Here is a 22,383-nt window from a genome sequence, read left to right on the forward strand (position 1 = left end):
GGGCCCCGACCCCACCGTGAAACCTGCCGCACCCTGATGGCCGACACTGTCCAATTCGCCTGGCGACTCTGCAACTAGCTGTATCGTGTATGTCCACGATCGGACATCGTCGGACATCGCTTACGTCCACGATCGGACTTCGGGAAGACACTTCATGGCCGATTCGGCCGCCGACGTCAGCGTGCTTCCTCAGCGTCCTGCAGAGCGCCATGGCAGCGCGATCAACGCCACCGTCGCCGATGACCGGCCTGTCCGTGCCCGGCAGCATGACCAACCCCACGCTCCTTCGTCCTCACACTCCCTCATCGATTCCCCGACTCGACAGACCTCAGGTGACCAACTCCGCGGTGAGAAGACCTTCCGGAATCGACTCGACGGCCGCAAGGAAAGTTTCCATTGATCGACTCCAACTGGCAGTCGTAGAGCACACGTTGCGCGTGCTCCTGTACAACGACTTCAGGCACCACCGAAACTTACTTGGCAACCACCCCACGGACGCCTGCCATGCCCGGTGATCGACCGTCATCGTGCCTGGCCTCTCCGTGTCGCAGAATGACTTTTGTTTTTATTGCTTTTCCGTCATCGCTTTCACCGATTTCGGATACAGGAGGGGAGCCCTGTGGCGTCACCGGTGCGCACCGCAGCTTTAATGTCTTTCAATTCCTTGATCTCCTTGATGTGCGTCTCACCCTGACGCATATCACACGCTTGAAAATAGTATACAAGCAGCTGTCGTGGGACAGAGAGAATCAGACTCATCTTAGACTCACAGACTCAAAGAGACTTGCAAAGCCCCGCACAGCTCACGCCGGGCGTCGGTCGGACATCACGGCACGACTTGCTCGACTCCACGCCACGATCAAGCTCTGCGCGTCACCTGCCTGGGAGATCTGACAACGAACCTACTTACAAATAAAGAGAAACATCAAACTCTCAAAACTCGCCGGGTCCATAGGCGAAGTTACTGCTAGCTAGCCTGCACACGTCTCATTAGCTTCCACACTTGCTATCTGCAATATACTTCTCACAGAAGTATATTGATGCTAACGTTAACATGGGGCTTGTTAAAATGTCACAGACATTTAACTGTTTCATCGATGGTAGTGTTTCATTGCAAATTAAAATCAGAACCTTTACTCTCCACAAAGACGAATCCTTTCCATTCAAGCTGAAGTGTACTCGTCATTATTATTATTTTTTTTTACTCATCGGGCTCATTTAAAGGGGCGTTTACCTGTTTTAACATGACCGCCAGTATCATCCAATCAAAATTGCGCTTTCCGCCAATCTAAGTCAGTGTCATCCAATCAAAATTGCGCTTTCCGCCAATATGTATTTAGTTTTATCGGTGAGCCATATGCAATCATCAAAAGAGCCATTGATTTTGACTCTTTTTTTTAATTCAAATCCAGATCCAAGTTGACAATCGTTCCATTTCAGGGGCAATGCTAAGCAGTTTGAAAGACTACATAAATCACATTCAACAAAAAAATTGTACAATCACACTCACAATAATAGCTGTAATGTCCTCCCAAATTGATCCATCACGGAATGTCAAAGATCATGTTTTTGTTTTGTTTTGTTTGTTTTTTTGCATAATAATAATAATAATAATAATAATAATAATAATAATAATAATAATACATTTCATTTATAAGCGCCTTTCAAAACGCTCAAGGTCACTTTACAGTCACAGGATAGGTTTTTCTGCGGGTGAGCAGCGGCAGCCCAATGCGCCAGCGTCCACTCAACACGGAATAACTCAAATAGATAGAAAGCTAGCTAGCTAGCTAGCTATTCGATAGCTAATAGCCAGCTAGCTAGCTAATGGATAGCCAACAGACAGAAAGCTAACCAGCCAGCCAGCTAATAGCTTGCTAGCCGGATAGATAGCTAACAGATAGCCAGCCAGCCAGGTAGCTAATAGGTAGCTAATAGCTAGCCAGCCAACTAGCTCGCTAATAGATATCTAATAGTTAGGTAGCTATCAGGATAGATAGCTAATAGATAGCAAGCTAGCTGGATAGATAGCCAGCGATTAGCTTGAATGAGAGATAGGAGCCAAAAATAGGTAGAAGACAACAAGCATGGTGGATGAGTAACTCAAATACATAGCAAGCCAGATAGCTCCCCTCTCCCGGCAAATTGGAGTTTTCATGTTTATGTTTGTTAAGTAATTATAAGTGCCTTGCATGCTGGGTCCGAGAGGACAGTAATTTCATCTGTGCTGTATGTCATGCATATTAGCATATTTGACAATAAAGCTGACTTTGACTTTTTTCATCTGACTTTGACTAATAGATAGCCAGCCAGATAGCCAATAGATAGCCATCGATTAGCTTGAATGATAGATAGGAGCCAAAAATAGGTAGAAGACAACAAGCATGGTGGATGAGTAACTCAAATACATAGCAAGCCAGATAGCCAGCCAGCTAATAGATAGCAAATAGATAGCTCGGTAGCTAGCCAGATAAATAAGTGTGAGTTCATGACCAAAACGTGAGTACAACTAGCTGTACTTTTGTATCTTTAGTTGCTCTTACATATATATATACAGTAAAGTCTCGTTATATCGATATCGTTTATATCGATAGTACTGCTTATTACGATACTATTTCTCTGAACGCAAGGAGAAGATTTACATGCCGCAGGATCGGATATATCGATAGTCCGGTTATATCGATATTTTTTCCGACTCCCGATAATATCGATATAACGACACTTTACTGTACTTATCTAGCGCTAAAATGGAAAAAAGGGAAATGCTGTCCCCTTTTGGAAAGGAAAAAAAAACATTGCTAGAGGTCTGGCCGAAGCTGTATCGGCACCCAAACAAGAAAAAAAACAAAACCCGAACATAGTCAGGAATGGCGCTCTACGTCATATTTTCAATGTCCCGAATAAATTTGTGGCCGTGAATGAGTTAAAATCGGAACTCGGCACATCCATTCCTCACTTCATCAGGGCTTTATGTTGTATTCTGATGCTATTGACTACTAAATACCGATCCATATGTATGTTGATTCGTGACGTCACGCCAGAACGTCTTGCCTCGATAATACATACTTGGCAATAAAGATGATTCTGATGATAATCAATTTTAATCCACCCCAAGTCGAGAAAACAACTTTTTATAAGCAATTTTTAACTACAGTAAAGTCTTGTTATATCGATATTCAAGGGAGTCCGAAAAAATATCGATATAACCGGGACTATCGATATATCCGACCCTGTTTGCATGTAATTTTCTCCATACGTGCATAGAAATAGTATCGATATAACCGGGACTATCGATATATCCGATATCGATATAACGAGACTTTACTGTATTTTACACCATAAACTGCAAAAAAAACTGTGTGTGAATGTGTGTGTGTGTGTGTGTGTGTGTGTGTGTGTGTGTGTGTGTGTGTGTGTGTGTGTGTGTGTGTGTGTGTGTGTGTGTGTGTGTGTGTGTGTGTGTGTGTGTGTGTGTGTGTGTGTGTGTGTGTGTGTGTGTGCGTGCGTGCGTGCGTGTGTGTGTGTGTGCGCGTGCGTCGATATTAAACGCTTTGGAACTTGATGGAGGAACACTTTTTGCCCAGTGACCATTCACAAATAGAGCGTCTGAAGGTATTTTGCATTTCATTGAATCTGGTGAAGCCGATATGAAAAATGTTGAGCTCATATTCTTAGTGCATTGTGAATACCACATGTCAACAGAACAGCATAGACAGTATGTACACTAGCACAAATAAGCAGGCATTGGTCCTGCTTAAGCACATCCTGGTGAAAGATAAAACCCAAGGCACAAATGGTGATTTGAAAACACCTTAGACGATTAAAGGACACCATTTTTTTGTTTCCTAACTGACATCAGAAAAACGTTTTATAGCATTTAAAATACCCAAAACACGCAGGCTGATAATTTAGGCAAATGCAAAACATAAAAATGACTAAAAGTGTCCCAAAACTGCCACAAAATGAGCTTGGAACTGGGCAGATTCAGAAAGTCCCACCCCCTTGTTCGTGACGTCATAACAGGACGTCTTGCCTTGCTCGAGAATCAAAACAATGGCTTCAGATTTGGAGAAGATGCTTTATTTTTACTCATCCAGTTATGAATATGATTCAAAATAAAGGCAAATCCAATCCAATCCAATCCAAAGCATACATGTTTGGATTTGGATTGGATATGCCTTTATTAGTCTCACAGTGGAGAAATTTACATTTCACAGCAGCAAAGTGATGAAAGGAATGAAAGTAGAAAAACAAAATACATGCAATCGATTAAAGAAGTCCTTCCGTCTCATTTTGAGGCGTTTGGACTCCAATGTAGCGCCCAGAAAATGCACAAGATGGCGCCCAAGCTCCGTTGGAAATGGGCTGATTTGTCTGCTGGGAATTTGTGTCAACTAGTATCAAATAGTAGTCTTGGTGCAACACACAACGATTCACACTCGCGTTATTTATGTTTTCCTTCTAAGTTTTCAGACCAACCAAAGTACTCAAAATGCATTGTGTGTCGCTTTCTCGGTCGGGGGCGTTCCTGACGTGACGTCACGTCAGGCATCGTCATCAACTCGAAAACAAATCTTCCTGAATATTCAGCGGCAATATTAAAATGCAAAATATAGCTATATGCCGTGGGGTCTTTGTGGAATAAACTCAGGACTTAGACGTCATTTCAAGTGATTTTACAAATTATGCACACAACTTGTCCATGGGCGTCGGTTGTCCTTTAAGGATTCATCTCATTCTGTAGCGTTTTCATTTCAAGTGCTTCATCTTTCTTATTCCCTTTGGATTGTTCCAGAATAAGCCAATTATGTGATTTGTAAGGCTCGACAAACAATGGAAATTCAGACAAGCTTGTATTGTATTCTTTGTCTTCAGTCTCTTCATTTTCCTCATCTTTTCTCTTCCCTTCATCCATGACAGGTGTGATACAATCAAAATTGGGTGTCATCCAACCGTAACTTTCACTATGGGGATGACGAGCTTCTTCTGTGATGTTTGTATGCAGTTCTCGATTCCTGTTGCTTTTGGCTAGCTTGCTAACAGAACCCAGGCGGTTAAAAATGTTGTCCTCAGATGTGGCCTGATGGTTGGATTGACGATCACATTGCTCAGTGCCCCTTAGTCGAAGATTGTTTAACTTAGTGTCTACACTTTCTTGGGAGGAGGCTTTGTCGCCGTAGGTCTCGAGACTATTGAAAATGGCTCGGCGTTCTGGAGAAAGCATATCCATGGAAGCCGCACGTTGATCCAGGCCGAGTTGTCGTCTTTCCATACTGCGAATAGTGGCAGCTCGCTGAAGTTTGTCGCTGACCTCGACGCTCATACGCCGCCTTGTCTCTCTCAGCTCAGCTCGCACGTTAGCTTTCCACTCGGCTGCATGAGCCTTGATTTCCACAACCTTGGAAAATACATATAGTAATACAAATAGTGTGTTTGATCTCAATTGGTTGGTCTATCTATCAGTCCGTCCGTCCGTCGGTCCTTCCATCTATCTATCTATCTATCTATCTATCTATCTATCTATCTATCTATCCATCCATCCATCCATCCATCCATCCATCTATCATCCATCCAGCCATCCGTCCGTCCGTCTGTCTGGGTAATTCACTATACGAACATCTTTAAACATCGCTTTCTGATATTTGTTTACGTTTTGGACTTTCTGATACGTAATATCCTGCCTTCCCTTACATGATGTCGCATCTACATTACGTCACATCCTATTTCATCGCACACTGTCCAGCATATAAGTCCGTTCTCTCTCTCCCTTCCTGCATCCCCCTCAGACGACCTCCCACAATGTCTCCGCTGTCTTCAAGATTAAACTAACTTTCTGTCCAACACCTGGCTTCCTGCTGATTTAACCATCCTCTGCCATCAACACACGTAGAAGCAATGAGCCAGGGACGAACGATCAAGATACAGTGAGACCTCAACTTACGAACTTAATTGGTTCCCAGACAGAGTGTGTAAGGCGAAAAGTGTGTATCTAAATTCCCATAGGAAACCATTAAAATGGGAATAATCCGTTCCCAGGTCCCCATAAAACATAATTTTCTACTTTTGAATTTTCTAAGCCTTAAAACTACACAAAATACACCTTATTTTATGTACAATAAATGTGCTATGGTATTATAATTACAGAAATAAACTATACTTTATAATAAAGTTGTTTTATTTACCTTTGTGATGGTCGTTGATGGCTTGATGGAATGGAGTGGCCGGTTTCATCAGCATTAAACACTTGATGAGGAACTTAACCTTCTTTCACCATCTTGAGGAATGACCCCTGAAAAGTGTGTATCTAATTTCCCATAGAAAACCATTAAAATGGGAATAATCCGTTCCCTGGTTTCCATAAAATATACTTTTCAACTAAATAAGACTTAAAACTACACACAACCTACCTTATCCTATGTATAATAAATGTGCTATTGTATTGTAAAGAAAGAAATACGCTGCACTATATAATAAAGTCACTTTATTTATGTTTGTGATGGTCATTGATGGCTCTTAATTGACACTTGTTGCTTTCTGACTTGTAAGTAAGGTCTTACGAAACTGAGGCATCACATTATCATTCATCATGTTGATGATTCTCATAGCCTTTTCTGGACGGAAATGTTAACTCAAAAGCCTGCACATCAACTGCTGAATGGCCTGCTTCTGCTTGTCCTCTTGTAGGCAAATAAAATTCTCTGTGTTGATGACCTCATTATGGTCAACAACAAGCGACTCGATGTGATCTGCATTCACTTCGAGTCCCATAGGTGCTGGCAGAGATTTTATTTAAACAAAAGGCGCGAGTCCGATGATTCCACGGATGCGGAATAAAACGCGACAAAAGAAGGCAGGCGGGGCGAATAAAATGGCACACTCGCAATCGGAAACCGGAAAGCAACAAACTTACGCGATCGCGTCTAACAATCACCTCGTGCAAAGCAAACTGTTGGATTTGACAGCACAAGACACAGCGAGGCACTATCACAGGAGGTGACAGTGACTCGTTGAAATGACATGAAATTGAAGTGTCGTGAGCGGCGGCCCCGCCCCAGCTGTCAACTCGCACGTAACAATTTAGCGTGACTATTGACACGCTGTTCCGTTGTGTGTGAAAACACTAGTTCTGATTGGCTTACCATGACACATGACTCTACCGTTTAGCCAATCACAATCACTTCTATCGCATCTTGACAGGGGGTCCGTTCAAGTGTAGCAACACAGAAACGTTGGCAAGTGTTTGTCCCTGCTCATTCAGTTAGACAATGCTTTCCAAACAGCCTAGAGTCATAAGAAGTCGTGCGCTATTCTCGAACCTGAACGCACCCCAAGTCTTGGATGACAAATAAACAGAGCAGAGTAGACGTGTACGGCTGATAGTTTCTTCAATTTATTCATAGTAACGCACCACATTTGAACTGAGGATGAACACGAGCCTGTGGTGTTTATTTTCTGGTCCCATAATAGTAAAATTATCTGCAAAAAGCTCCTCGGAGGTGATGGACGTGTGACTTCAGAGAGAGGTGGTGTGGAATGTAGTGCCAGCTGGAGCGCTGTTCGATCGTGTGCTTCCGCCGAAGATCACTCTGCTAGATCCGAAGGTCGTGTTCTTTGGTGTGCTGGCCGTGGTGGGTGTGTATTATGAAAATAGTGCATATTATAAGATTTAATTTTCAAAGATTTGACGTTCGTAAGACGAAAAGTACGTAAGATAAGGTGTTTGTAAGTTGTACATAAAGTACATAAAATAAAGCATATTTTGTGTCGTTTTTTCAAGGCGTATTTAGTAGAAAATTATGTTTTATGGGGACCTGGGAACGGATAATTCTCATTTTTAATGGTTTCTTATAGGAAATAAATGTTTGACAGACAAACTTTTCGCCATACACACACTTTCTGGGTAGTTCGTAAACTGAGGTATTACTGTATATACAGCTTCCTGTTTTGCTTTCAACATTTAGCTTGTAGTAGACGTGCACATTCCACCATGACATCCCTGATCCACTGCTGAAAAGGATGCCTTGATCGTCTCCTCTTTCATGTAAAACTGCTTCATGTCACAAAGAGGGTGAATGAATTACTCTCTGTGTCTTTGTGTAGTCATATTATTTGTTATTTTATTTTATTTTTTTTAACTTCAAGATGGCGCCGCGATAGTGGCTGCCTTTCCAGCAGCTCCTGTATTTTGTTTTTCTACTTCTCTCTTTCCTTTCCTCTTCCTTTTATAACTTTGCTGCTGTGTTACTTCCGGGTAGAGTGAACGCTGGCGTGAATGGCTGACGCTGCTCACCCGCACACAAAAAAAGTTCTTTACACTGTAAAGTGTCCTTGAGAGTTTTGAAAGGCGCTTAGAAATTAATTCATGTTAGCGCTTTGTTCCAGCTTCAACTGTTGTTAAAGCGCTATATAAGTATATATATGTAAGAGCAAATAAAGATACTAAAGTACAGCTAGTTGTACTAGCGTTTTGGAACTGAACTCACACTTAGTTATCTATCTGGCTATCTGGCTTGCTATCTATTTGAATTACTTATCCACAATGCTTGTTGTCTTCTACCTATTTTTTGTCACATCGTCGTCGCCGTCCTCAGCGCGCCCCTCCCCTCTTGTCACCTCCTCCGCTGATCCTGGAAGTCCCCTCCCCCCCGCTACTACCGCGTCGTCAGGTCGGTCCAGTTAGTAGCTACCTTTTCCATTTCTCACTGTTTGTTATTTTTCATGCGTGTCTCAGTAAAGACCTTTTGTTGGAAATCTGTCTCACCGTGTATTTCGGATCCTACCCGCACCACCTTCCGTCGCCCCTCAAGTCCTGTCATCAAGCCTCGAGTGGCGTGACACAATACTCCGACCACTTATGGATCCCGCCGGTGTTGACAAATTCATCGCCGCCCTCGCTATGCAGGCGGAGCGTTCGAGCCAGCTGGCCCAAGCCATCGCGGAAGTCCGACAAATTACCACCACGCTGGCTCAACGCTTTGAGTCGGTCGAGACACGCCTCGCCGCCCTCACAGCCCAGTCCTCCCCGCCCGTGGGTAGGCGCGCTCTACAGCTACCTCACCCCTCACACTACGCAGGCGAAACCGGGCGCTGCGCTCAGTTTTTACTGCAGTGCACGCCCGTGTTTGAGCAACCACCATACGCCTACATTAGCGATGAGGCTAAGGTAGCCTTCATCACCAGCCTGATCACGGGCGAAGCCGAGACCTGGGTGCTGGCCGTCCAGGAGTCCCAACCGGAGCTGTGCGCTTCGTACCCGGACTTCGTGGCCGAGATACACCGGGTCTTCCATCATCCGGTGACGGTGGTCGAAGCTGAGGGGAGACTTCTCGACTGCGTCCAAGGGTCGCAGAATACTCCGTCGCCTTCCGCATCCAGGCCGCTGGCAGCGGCTACGGCGCCCGAGCGTTGAGGGGGTGTTTCGCCGCGGATTGAATGCCGATCTCAAGGACGAGTTGGCCACCGAGACGCTGGCACCACCTTCGACGACCTGGTCGACATCATCATCGGCCTGGATCACCGTCTTCAGGAGCGGCAGAGGGAGCAGAGCGGCCGGCGGCCCAATCGAGCCCGGAAGCCGGCCCAAGATGACCACACCCGGCAGCAAGCGCGTGCGGCGCCTGGAGGGATCCCCCAAACTCATGCAGATGGGGGGGGGGTAAGACCGCACCAACCTCGTCGCACCCAAGGCCCCCAGCCTAAGACCTCCAGTCAACTGCCTGCGGTCGGCGACGGCAGGGCGAGACCCCTCCCGCGGTGGCCCGCCCGAGACCATCTGCCTCAAGGGTGTGCCGCAGTGCTATCACGACTTGCGAGAGGTGTTCAGCAAGGACTGCGCGCAATCCCTGCCGCCCCACCGACCGTATGACTGTGCGATTGAACTGCAGCCAGGGGCTCCGTTACCGGACTCCAGACTCTTCCACATCTCCCAACCGGAACGAGAAGCCCTGAGCACCTACATAGACTCCTCCCTCGCGGGGGGACTCGACCGTCGCGTTCTCCGCTTGGCGCAGGGTTCTTCTTTATCGATAATAAATATGGATCCCTGCGCCCGTGTGTCGACTACCGGGGTCAGAACGACATCACCATCCGTAATAAGTACCCTCTCCTCCTCATGGACTCAGCCTTCGCGCCCCTCCAATCAGCTACTATTTTCTCTAAATTGGACCTCCGAAGTGCTTACCATCTTGGCTTTTGAGTACCTGGTGATGCCGTTCGGACTCACCAACGCGCCCGCCATATTTCAAAATTTTATATATGATGTACTCAGGGACTTCCTCAACTTATTTGTTTTTGTTTATCTGGATGACATTCTGATCTTTTCTAAATCTGCAGAAGAGCACTGGCAGCACGTCCGACGGGTCCTGGCGCGGCTCCTGCAAAACCGGCTCTACGTGAAGGCAGAGAAGTGCGAGTTCAATGTCCGCTCTCTGTCTTTTCTGGGGTTCGTCGTGGAGCAGGGGCAGCTCAGGGCTGACTCCGCCAAAACCAAAGCGGTGGCAGAGTGGCCCACCCCGAAGACGCGCAAGCAGCTCCAGCGGTTTCTGGGGTTTGCCAATTTCTACCGCCGCTTTATTCGCGGTTATAGTCAGAAGGCACTCCCCCTTACTAACCTCACGTCCACTAAAGTCCCCTTTAGGTGGACGCCCGACACTGAGGGGGCGTTCAACCGCCTCCGCCAAGCCTTTACCAATCCCCCTGTCCTTCGTCATCCTGACCCAGACCTTGCGTTTACGGTCGAGGTTGACGCATCCGAGTCCGGAGTAGGGGCCGTCCTATCCCAGCGCTCCCCCACTGACCAGAAGCTTCGCCCATGCGGCTTCTTCTCCCGCCAGCTCAGCCCCGCTGAAGCCAACTATGATGTTGGCAACCGGGAACTGTTGCGGTCGTCTTGGCGCTGCAAGAATGGAGACACTGGCTTGAGGGGGCCAAACACCCCTTCACGGTTTACACCGATCACACAAATCCGGCGGCCATCCGGTCGGCCAGGAGTCTCAACTCTCGACAGGCCCGATGGTCACTCTTCCTCACCCGTTTTAACTTTTCTCTCACCTACTGCCCAGGGTCGCAGAACTCCAAGCCTGACGCCCAATCCCGTATTCACGAGCCGGCAGAAAGGGAGGAAACCACCACAAACATCCTGCCGGCCCAACGCATCCTGGGCGCCCTGCGGTGGGAGGTTGAGAGGAAAGTTCAGCAAGCCCAGGGGACCGACCCCATACCCAAGGGCTGCCCAGTGGATCGCCTGTTCGCCCCCCACCCCCCTACGCACCGAGGTGCTACTCTGGGGACACACCTCCAAGGTAGCCTGTCACCCGGGGATCAACAGGACGATCCAACTCATCGCCCAACGGTTCTGGTGGCCGGAGTACAGGAGGGACGTCACGGAGTTCGTGAAGGCCTGCCCGGCCTGTGCCCGTGGGAAGGCCTCCCACCAACCCCCGGCAGGACTCCTCCGGCCACTACCGGTACACTCCCGACACTGGTCCCACATCTTCGTCGACTTCGTTACAGGCCTCCCCCCCTCCCGTGGCGAGACGGTCGTCCTCACCGTGGTGGACCGCTTCTCGAAGTCGGCCCACTTCGTCCTGTTAACCAGGTTGCCGTCTGCCATCGAGACGGCTCAACTCCTGGTTAACCACGTCGTCTGTCTCCACGGGATTCCGACGGACATCGTGTCGGACCGGGGACCGCAGTTCGTGTCCAAGGTATGGAAACGTTTCTGTCGGTCCCTAGGGGCGTCGGCGAGCCTGTCATCTGGATACCATCCCCAGACCAACGGACAGACGGAGAGGAAGATTCAGGACCTGGAGGCGGGCCTCCGGTGCGTGTGCCTTCACAGACCCGCATTGCGGGCCCTCCACTTACCCTGGGTGGAGTATGCCCACAACACCCTGGTCTTCACAGCCACAGGTCGGTCCCTGTTCATGTCCGCCTGTGGCTATCAGCCGCCTCTGTTCCGCACCCAGGAGGGCCAGGTGGAAGTCCCGTCCATTGAACAGCACCTCAGACGGGCCCACCGAGTCTGGAAGGAGACCAAGGCCGCCCTGTCGCGCACGGCGTCCCGGAACCAAGCTGTCGCGGACCGTCGTCGTCGACAAGCACCCAGCTACCAGGTCGGGCAGGAGGTGTGGCTGTCCACGAGGGACCTTCGGCTGGCGGGGACTTCAGCAAAACTGGGGCCACGCTTCACGGGTCCCTTCCCCATCGAGGCTATCCTCAGCCCGGTCTCGGTGAGGCTCCGGCTGCCACCCACCATGCGGATCCATCCAATTTTCCATGTGTCCCTCCTCAAGCCAGTGGAGACCATCTCCCTAGCACTAGCACTGTCACATCGTCGTCGCCGTCCTCAGCGTCACCCTCCCCTCCTGTCACCTCCTCCACTGATCCTGGAAGTCCGCGTCGTCAGGTCGGTCCAGTTAGTAGCTACCTTTGCCATTTCTCACTGTTTGTTATTTTTCATGTCTCAGAAAAGAACTTTTGTTGGAAATCTGTCTCACCGTGTATTTCGGATCCTACCCGCACCACCTTCCGTCGCCCCTCGAGTCCTGTCATCAAACCTCGAGTGGCGTGACATTTTTGGCTGCTATATTCAAGCCAATCGCTGGCTATCTATTGGCTATCTGGCTGGCTATCTATTCGCGATCTATCCAGCTAGCTCTCTATCTATTAGCTATCCATCCCGCTGGCTAGCTGGCTATTAGATATCTATTTGCGAGCTAGTTGGCTGGCTAGCTAATAGCTACCTATTAGCTATCTGGCTAGCTATCTATTAGCTATCGAATAGCTAGCTAGCTAGCTTTCTATCTATTTGAGTTATTCCGAGTTGAGTGAACGCTGGCGCATGTGGCTGCCGCTGCTCACCCACGGAAAAACCTATCCTGTGACTGTAAAGTGACCTTGAGCGTTTTGAAAGGCGCTTATAAATGAAATGTATTATTATTATTATTATTATTATTATTATTACTATTATTATTATTGGTAAACCATCAGGCCATCTCTACATACCTGCACCTCCTCATTCCACCATGAAGTCTCATTATCTACTTTTCTGACAGTTGATACACCAAGTACTTTTCGACCTGTCTCTCTGATAACGTTTGCTATTTGTTTCACACATTTGTTTTGGGCAAAATTTTACATTGGATGCGCTTCCTGATACAATCCTCTGTATATATCCGGGCTTGGGAGCGGTTTAATAAAACACTGGCTTGTGTCAGCGTGTGGCTACATTTGAACTCATTGGAAAGAGCAATGAATGACTGAAAATCTGTGAGTGAATACCTCTTGTTTGGTCTTTTTTGAGAGCACTCTCAACCAGTTGCCAATCATGTTTAGGACAGCAGCAAAGTAGGCCAGCCCACCCAGAATCCAGAACCACACAAGCGGTCTATACCACTTGCGGTACTCAATCCTCCGATTTCCACCTGTAAGAAAAAAAAATGCCAAAATGAAATACAGTGATAGCTCGGTTTACGAACCCCTTGGCTTACGAACTTTTCGGTTTACGAACGTTAAATTTCTGAAAATTTTACCTTGGCATATGAACCTTACCTTGGCATACAAACTTTTTTCGTACATGGAGCTGCCTCAATGAGTGATGTGTCATTCGCGAATGAGCCCGTTCTTCTAACAACAAAATGGCAGCTGACTGTTTTGGTCCTCTATTCCCCGCCCCCAGTATTCGGTTAAAGCCACATGATTGGTCAAGAACGCAGCAGTGAGGGGAGGTGGTTTAAACATTAAAGAGACAGGCAGACTGTTGGGGTAATTCGCTATACGAACATCTTTAAACATTGCTTTCTAATATTTGTTTACGTTTTGGACTTCCTGATACGTCATATCAACACCTGGTTTCCTGATGATTTAACCATCCTCTGCCATCAACGCCCGTAGAAGCAACGAACCAGGGACGATCAAAATAAACCCATTATTATTGGTGCCGAAGGACTTCGTGTCCGAGCTGATGGCTTCGGAAGGGGGGGAAGAAGGGGCCCTGTGTCTCTCTTTTTCTTTTGAGAGTGTTCGAGTGGGCCGTCCCTCCCTTCCTGGTTTCCGTCGCTCAGGATTGTTTCACGGGTGAGTGGCGCCGCTAGCATGCAGCTGTGTTGAGTGAATGTATTGTGGAATTCTTTCGGCCAAAAGTAATTCTAATTACGGTTAATCTGCGTATCTTCGGCTAGTAATACAAATTACGATCGTCAAGGCGGACCATCCTAATTCGAGCCGATGTGCGGAGTTTTCACACGTGACTGATTTACGCCATTTCGGGTCGAGACAAGTCTGCTGCCGCACCCCCGGAGGCCGTACTGTAAGACCGTGGAAATTCCAGGGCGGGATTTTTCAGAAGGGATGAACTCCTGGAATTTCAGGCGCGAGGGCTGGTGAAAAATTTATTTTTTTTGAACCGGACAATTAGCTGTTCTTTTTTTTTGTTTAATTGCAGCTGCAATAGATCGTGGATTTTCCGTAACATTAAGCATTCATCAACACTAGCGCATTATCAGCATTGCTAGCCGTTGCTACGGGGCTTCCCAGGGGGTTTCATTGTCCAGGGGACAGTTCGTGGGCAGGGGGGTCGGCTGAAGGGGGGCCATTTCGAGGAGCCGTCTGTCCGTGTCTTTTGTCTTTTTTGTGTTTCATTGTGTGCTTTTGTGTGTTGTGTGTGTGTGTGTGTGTGTGTGTGTGTGTGTGTGTGTGCGCGCGTTGTGTGAGCGTATACGTTGCTAATGGTTAGTATAGGTTATCGATGAGAAGGTTTCTTCAGCCGTCATCTGTACAAATTTGAAGGTTTCGGACGTTTCGCCTCCTATCCAAGAGGCTTTGTCAGCGAACTAAAGTCTGACTGGTCGTATCGGCCCTATTTATATATCCCTAATGTCCAGCCATGGCGGTGTCGGACACAGCTATGATAGGTCCCTACTCTCAGGTTGGGGGGAGCAGAGGACCCCTCCCTGTGGCCCCACTGATTGTTCCTACATTCCTGACTAACGACTGGCCCATTTCCCCCACTCCCACCGGTATCACCTCATCAGCATTATGAATGTTGCCTAACCTGTTTTGCCTAAGCAGGCTATTGTATGAACGATCCAAATTGAACCTCACCCCACCAGACCGGTTTAATGAAGGATTTTGTTGTTTTATAAGAATCGCTTCTTTTACCCCCCATTCAAACCATCTATGTTCTTTCGCTAAGATTTTAACCTCATTGTCGTCAAATGGGTGGTTGCTAGCTTTTAGGTGCAAATGTACTGCCGATTGAGGCCCACTTGTATTATCCCTGCGATGTTGATAAAGTCTTTTTTTGAGAATTTGTTGAGTCGCCCCAATGTACTGCTCTTTACAATTTTCATTTAACCATCCTCTGCCATCAACGCCTGTAGAAGCAATGAACCAGGGACGAACGATCAAAATAAACCCATTACAGACGACAATGAGAGTTTCAACTTTGATCGTTCAAAGGCAGTGTGTAGACTGCAAGGTTAAAATATCCAATCAATCAGGCTCCACAAACAACACACAGAAGCCATCTGTACACTTGATGCAAAAAGCTATCAACCCAGCTAAACAGAACACAATTGATGAGGAACTAGATAAAATTATCACAGAGAAAGCACTTACAAGGGATCATTCCTCAAGATGGTGAAAGAAGGTTAAGTTCCTCATCAAGTGTTTAATGCTGATGAAACCGGCCACTCCATTCCATCAAGCCATCAACGACCATCACAAAGGTGAATAAAACAACTTTATTATAAAGTATAGTTTATTTCTGTAATTATAATACCATAGCACATTTACTGTACATAAAATAAGGTGTGTTTTGTGTAGTTTTAAGGCTTAGAAAATTCAAAAGTAGAAAATTATGTTTTATGGGGACCTGGGAACGGATTATTCTCATTTTAATGGTTTCCTGTGAAATTAATTTTTGGGATACACACTTTTCGCCTTTCACACTCTGTCTGGGAACCAATTAAGTTCGTAAACCAAGGTATCACTGTACGTATCTCTCTTCCATCATCCATTTCCAACAACGCTTGTCCATGATAGCCCATCCCAGGGAGGTAGACCATAACCTGAACTGATATGTTTCGCATTCTCACATGTAATGTAATTCCGCACACGGATAACACTGTTCATTAAAGTCAACATTTTTCAATGTTGACTTTAATATAATCATACAATGTATGCATTGTTATGTTAGGGTGAAATTGAGGCTCATGTTCTCAAGCATGTGTGACGATGAACTTGTAAAAACTCAATGGATTTATCAATATTGTCACAAACATTTTTGAAGAGAATTTGTAATAATAACCTCATTTTAAAAAGAAAATCTAAAGACACCAAAACTTTCCATTCTCTCATCAGAAATGTCGGTTGTCAATTTCAGGGCATGTTTCTCTCCAATAAATACATTTGGATTTATATAGCGCTTTCACAACATCTGTGGGTGTAAAATAGCGCTGAACAAAAAAGTTAACACAAAGTAAAATAATAAACACAACACATAACACAATCCACGGACAGTCATGCAATCTGAACCATTTTTCTCTCATACTATTTGTTGTTTCAAACAGTTTGAGATCAAAAAGGAGATAATCAAATATATATAACGATGTATTTTATTGATGAGAAGGTTTCTTCAGCCGTCATCTGTACATCTTTATAGGTGTCGGACGTTTCACTTCTCATCCAAGAGGCTTCGTCAGCGAACTAAAATCTTTTGCTGATAGTTTTGACCCTATATATATATATATATCCCTACTGTCCAGACGTGGTGGTGATGAACTCTGCTATGATTGGTCCTTGCTCTCAGGTTGGGGGGAGCAGAGGACTACTCCCTGCGGCTACACTGATTACTTCTGTTGTCCTGACTGAGTACTTCTATTGTCCAGCCCGAGTATGGGGTTTACGACTGGCCTGATTGCCCCATTTGATCTGGTATCACCTCATCAGCATAAGTAAGCCTATGTTGCCTAAGAAGCCTATGTTGCCTAAGAAACCCCACTCCACCTCACTCCACCTCACCCCACCATGGCGATTTAGTGAAGGATTTTGCTGTTTTATGAAAATAGCTTCTTTTCACTTCCCTTTCAAACCATCTATTTTCCTTCGCAAAGATTTTAACCTCATTGTCGTCAAATGAGTGGTTTCTAGCTTTTAGGTGCATATGTACTGCAGATTGAGGTGTATTTTATTGAATTGTAACGTGGGGAGTACTTGAACTCAAAATACAGTACGAAGGACACAGCAACTTTTCAACAGACAACCTCTGAATTTTCAGGCGACTGTAACCACCAGCTCACTGTGCTTCTAACAACATATCAAGTTTATCCAAAATATTAAGGCAAAATATGCATTGCCATATATGTTGGTTTCTTTTTGTTGCAGAAGCAAATGTTTCACCTGCCACATAGTCTCCAATCCCAACAGTTGTCAAAGTGATGACGACAAAATACGTCGACTCCAGAGCTGTCCAACCTTCGATCTGTTTGAAGATCACAGCTGGGATGGTCACAAACAGGATGCAGCCGGCCAAGATGAAGAGGAGGGTGGATGTCAATCTGATTTTAGTTTGACTGATCTGGTTGTGATTGTTCTATAGAGAAAGACACAAACACACTGAAGGAAATAAATACATTTAGTTAGCAATTTTTAACATTGTAGGATGAACATTAAAATATCGAGTTAATCAGTCTCAATGGTGCTTTGTTTCCAGTGGATGGATGAGGGAGCTGATGTGGAATGTGTGTCAGAGTTGTGTTTTTGCAGGCACTAGGGGGTCAATGGGTCAGCTGATTCTTATCACCTAAAAGAGAGGAAAAGTTACAACCTGACCAATGCTGCAGGAGGTGAAAGGTTACAACATAAACCAACGCTGACTTGGCAGAAGCAACTTGAGACGTCTCCGCGACATCCCACCAGAAGGATGATGACATCAGAGGAGAGGGATCCAATCAATTGCTGATTTCTTTGCTTGAGCCAAATTTGAATATGTATGTAGTACCCGTTAAAAATGGGCTCCTGTCTCTGTCTCCCTGTCTCTCTCTCACTCCAGACTTTGAGGGCACTCTAATCAAAGAACTGAGACCCAGAATTCTGCATTAGATTAAATTGTTAGGAATAAATCATCTGTGAGTAACTTGCCAGCTTCTTTGGTGATCTCTCTCACAACGAACATGCCAATTGTTAGGTTAGGACATTGTGCAATAAGGTAAATATTTAATTCCGTTCATAAAATTTACAATTTTAAAAATAACAGTAAAATGCTAATATTAGCCTGTAATATTTTAACTCTTTCCTCCCTAGCAGGCATTTTGCATTTCTTCCCCCACCACCTACAGAGCCTGCAGCCTAGCTTTGTAGTGTGCTCCCTGAGTGGCTTCAGCAGGAAATTAATAACTAACATGTGTGTTCAAATAAACTGTTATAACTTCTTTATTTGTTGTTCAATCTTTCAGTACACTTCCATAACATATAATAGAATAAGATAAGTTCTTTTGTGAAATTGATTGAAGTTTTAGAAAATTATTGCAATGTTAATGAAGATGTTTTCCAAAACCTGCAAATTACAACAAAATGCATTCACAACAAGTCACATATGCATGAAATAAACCTAGAATGCATTTAAAATAATTCAGGGTGTTTTTATTTGTGGTATGGTTTGCATAACATGGATTGCATAGGTTCACCTTGCATTGCTCACAACCTGTTCTTGCTCACAACGAATTTTTTTCTTTGCACACTCTTTACATGTTCTCTTTTTATCCAATTCTATTGGCCAATGAAGGAGGGCAACAGTGTAATTCTCCTTCATGCATTCTCTTTTTCGTTTCCTTCTGTAATTACCAAACAACTGATGAGCTAAGTTTGTCCTGAATTCTAACTGAGTCCTTTTTCGGAGGCGACCTGTTCTGGTTTTCACTTGACGGTTTGGAGAGAGTTTCATCAGTATAAACCGATTGCAAATACAAATATCCACTCGAAACCAAAACAGGTTTTTCCACTATTTGAGTGATTTCCTGGAGATAGCTAGCGTATGAAGCACGTAGTTGATCAGCCCGAAAGTATTTGAATGGTGATAGAAGTTCATCAACGCAACAGTCACGACTGTGTCAGATGCCAAAATGTCTTCATCAACATGGTCATCTATTTCATTCTCATCTGGATCTGGAAAGATAGACAGTACATGGGTATTTTCGAAAAAAAAAACATATGGACCTCTGTTTCTATAATCATATTGAGAATGCAAAGCTATGAGGTACAGCTATTAGTGGAAAACGCACCATTATAATTATTCGCATCGGGTACCAAGTCAGGATCAACAATATCATCATGAAAACAGCGTTAGCGTTAGAATGTTCCGAATTCGGAATACTCCTTATTTTTAATATTTCTCGGTAAATAAACAAGTTAGTTAGTTTATGCATTTCAGTATCAAGGTAAACCTCTTCTGAATAGCTCATAAAATAGTTACAACATATACTTTACATGGTATTTCATCCATGACGAAAAATAGAAGCCGCTTTGAAGCCCTTCATGCGCAACACATTGTGTTGCGCATGAAGGAGATGATGATATAATCTGTTTTAAAGGGACATGTAACTTGTGCCGCATCAGTTTCAATCGGCACTTGAACTGCTACCTTTCATTTTCTCGATCTAGAAGCACAATCGTCCATAAAGGGTTAACATCTATTCACGGCCCGCCTGTAGTCGGCATCCGGCATTATTTGCTATCGCTTCAGCCCGACTGGAGGCGTGACTCGGGATACACGGAGGTAAAAACACGACTGTAGTCGTTTGCCGGGAGGAATTGAGTTAACCTAACAACACACACACACACACACACACACACACACACACACACACACACACACACACACACACACACACACACACACACACACACACACACACACACACACACACACACACACACACACACACGCACACACGCACACACGCACACACACACTTCTAGCTGTCCATCATAGGTGATGATAACGCTTGCTCCCAGGGAAGGGAAGTTGGGGCGGTTGGGGGGGGGGGGGGCTTAGCGACGATGTCTCTGGTGCCACTTTTCATGGGCATAGAGCCCAATCCTTGAGCCGCAGACACGTCCGCAGATGGAACATGGGAGGCCGGATGGCAGGGGGGTACCAGCCGCCCGCTGGTGCCGTTGAATGCGTCTCTCTAATTGTCTGTCTATGTGGATTTGATGTATTTTAGAGACTATCCTGGCACTAGTGGTCTGCCAGGTTTGTCGGTCTGAGGCCAAAGCTTCGAGCTCCGTGATGTTGATGTTGGCTCGTTTGAGGAGGTCTCTGCTGTAGTCCTTGAGGCGTCGCTTTTGCCCCCCTGCAGAGCGCTTCACATCTTTCAGCTGTCCATAGAGGACTTGGCGGGGCAGGCGGTGATCGGGCATGCGGATGGTGTGTCCAATCCACCGAAGGTGTTTTTTTGCAACTGCTGCTTCCATGCAGATGGAATTTGTGCGCTGAAAGATGTCTGAGTGAGGAACTCGATCTTCCCAGGACAGGCCAAGGATCTTCTGCAGGCTACGGATGTGGAAGGCCTCAAGGGTAGTTAAGTGCCGGCGGTATGTGGTCCATGTTTCTGCCCCATAGAGGAGAGTGGACAGACATACTGCGCTCTATACGGCAATCTTGGTTCCAATTCTCAGGTTACGGTTCATAAACACTCTGCTGCGTAAACGTACAAACGATGATGAGGCTTTATTTATACGATTGTGTATTTCAATGTCAAGGGAGCAATTGGTGGACAAAGTGGAGCCAAGGTAGGTAAAACAATCCACTATATTTAGTGAAATGCCATTGATGTGAAGGCTGGGTGGTGTGGGAGTTCGCGACACAGGTTGGAACATGAGCTCTGTTTTTTTTATGTTGATCTGGAGACCAAAAGACTGGTATAAGTTAGAAATGGTATTGAGAGCATGCTGCATAGATTCTGAGCTGTGAGCTAGTACAGCACAGTCATCAGCATACTGAAGTTCGCAGATGTGGCAGATATTTGTCTTTGTGTGGGCGTGGAGCCGTCTGATGTTGAAGAGGTTTCCATCGAGGCGGTATTCCACGCGGATGCCATCTTCATGTCGGATGCCTTTGTGAAATAGGCACGTGATGGCAGAAAGGAGGATATTAAAGAGTGCTGGAGCCAAGACACAGCCCTGCTTCACCCCAGCGTTCACCCCAAAGAGCTCTGACTGGAGCTCTCCGAAGAGTACTCTGGCTTGCATCCCGTCATGCAGCTGCTGGAGGATGCAAAGAAACTTGGGTGGAACCCCAAGTTTGGAGAGGTGCTTCCATAGCAACTCACGGTTGACGGTGTCAAATTCTTTGTTGAGATCTATGAAGGCTATGCAGAGGTCCAGGTGATGTTCTCTGCTCTTCTCCATAAGCTGCCTTAATACAAAAATCATGTCTGTGGTGGATCTTGTCTTGTTTTCATTTTTCAAATCAGTCAAACTTGATGTCTGAACATGAGTGTGACTGCTTTTTACATATCATGTATACATGTAACTCACCCGGAACATGATCTCCACTTTGGCAATACATTTGACAAATATGGTCCCTAGCTGGTCACCAACCCCTGCCAAGAGGAATCCAAACAATGGGATGCCAAATATTGCATATAGAATGCAAAAAAATATTTCCTCCCTCAGTGCTTGGAGCGATGTTACCATACCCTATGAAAATGGGGAAGATAAGGTCAATATGCATTTTTTTTCCAGGTTCGATCTATATCAGAGCCTGCTCACCCATTAGGCGACAGGGGCAGATGCTTATGGTGCCAAAGACACCATGGGGCGACAAACTATGCTTAAAAGACAACCGACACCATTTATTTGTTTCCTAACTGACTTCAGAAAAACATTTTATAGCATCTAAAATACCTGAAACTCTTTTTAGTCAAATGCAAAACACCAATAAAAATGAGTTAAAGTGTCCCAAAACTACTTCAAAATGACCCCGGAGATGCTGAGTTTCAGAAGGTCCCACCCTCTTGTTCGTGATGTCACGCCAGGACGTCTTGCCTTGCTCGAGAATCAAAACAATGGCTTCAGATTCGGAGAAGATGCTTTCTTGTTACTCATCCAGTTATGAATATGATTCAAATAGTTGTGAAGAGGAAAGCATAAATGTTTGTGATTGATTAAAGAAGTCCTTCCGTCTCATTTTGAGACGTCTGGACTCCAATGTAGCGCCCAGAAAATGCACAAGATGGCGCCAAAGCTCCATTGGAAATGGGCTGATTTGTCTGCTCTGAATTTGTGTCAACTAGTATGAAATAGTAATCTTGGTGCAACACACAACGATTCACCATCGCATTATTTATGTTTTCCTTCTAATTTCGCCATTAACACGGA

At 45.6% G+C, this 22,383-nt stretch overlaps 1 protein-coding gene across 1 annotated transcript; it reads right to left on the minus strand.

The window, feature by feature from the left end:
- Nucleotides 1-4,720: 4,720 nt before the first annotated feature.
- On the minus strand, nt 4,721-21,778 carry LOC148884073 (potassium channel subfamily K member 10-like). Its single transcript, XM_089022724.1, is given in 6 exon segments — nt 4,721-5,398; nt 13,282-13,424; nt 17,353-17,578; nt 21,541-21,660; nt 21,662-21,702; nt 21,775-21,778. Coding segments are annotated over 6 exon segments (1,212 nt in total).
- Between the last annotated feature and the right edge of the window lie 605 nt (nt 21,779-22,383).

This window comes from Hippocampus bargibanti, linkage group LG19, assembly GCF_051943395.1.
Source record: "Hippocampus bargibanti isolate YZ-2025 linkage group LG19, ASM5194339v1, whole genome shotgun sequence".
Taxonomy (NCBI): domain Eukaryota; kingdom Metazoa; phylum Chordata; class Actinopteri; order Syngnathiformes; family Syngnathidae; genus Hippocampus; species Hippocampus bargibanti.